The 693-nt window shown below is 46.3% G+C and overlaps 1 protein-coding gene across 1 annotated transcript in view; it reads left to right on the top strand.

Moving 5' to 3' along the window:
• LOC110021431 (cytosolic sulfotransferase 14-like) overlaps positions 1–693 on the top strand; it is a 5658-nt gene that overhangs the window by 4525 nt on the left and 440 nt on the right. The window contains 2 exon segments of the mRNA XM_020719915.1: positions 340–510; positions 593–662. Coding sequence (XP_020575574.1) covers positions 340–510; positions 593–662 — 241 coding nt within the window.

The raw sequence follows: 693 nt of genomic DNA, 5'->3' as shown, positions 1-693 counted from the left end.
TTCATCTTTCTTTGCCTTTGAGATTCTTGCCTCCCACTCGGCCTGGGTAAGGAGTAACTGTTCTCCACTACCCTTTGAGTGCAGTCGCCCTTTAAGCCCTTCCTCGAAGGTTCTGAGACGACCTATCGCCTCGGATACCGACATCTTCTCAGTATCGCCAAATTGTTCGATTGTTCCAATAATTTGGAGAAATCTATCTGGAACTGCACTGAACAATTTTTCAACAACTTCACTGTCGTCGAACTTCGTGCCCAGTGAGCGGATCTCACCCACCAGCGTGGTAATCTTCATGGAAAATTCGTTTATTGTCTCTGAATCCTCCATGTGTAACTTGTTCAGTTGTCGTTTCAGAACCTGTACGCGTGCCTTCTTAACGTGATCTTTGCCGACTCGCATCTCCTTGAGTGCGTCCCAAGCCTCCTTTGCCGTCTTTTTCTCCGAAATTACCATCATCACGTCATCCAGCACGGCTTGAGAAATGACAATCATGGCGCCTTGATCTTTTTCATCGTCTTTTTCTTCACCTTCAATCACTGACCATACTCCTAGTGAACGCAAGATTATCTTCATCTTGACAGCCCATATGCTGTAGTTCGTTTCACTTAACGTTGGAAATTGGATCGGGATTGAGGCTCCTCTTGCCGTCGGTTTGATGACAGCAAGTGACTTAGATGGATCTCCATCATTTCCGGC

This window comes from Phalaenopsis equestris, unplaced genomic scaffold, assembly GCF_001263595.1.
Source record: "Phalaenopsis equestris unplaced genomic scaffold, ASM126359v1 Scaffold000134, whole genome shotgun sequence".
NCBI classification, from domain to species: domain Eukaryota; kingdom Viridiplantae; phylum Streptophyta; class Magnoliopsida; order Asparagales; family Orchidaceae; genus Phalaenopsis; species Phalaenopsis equestris.
The sequence above is the reverse complement of the archived record's forward strand: the minus strand, read 5'-3'. Positions and strand labels throughout refer to the sequence as shown.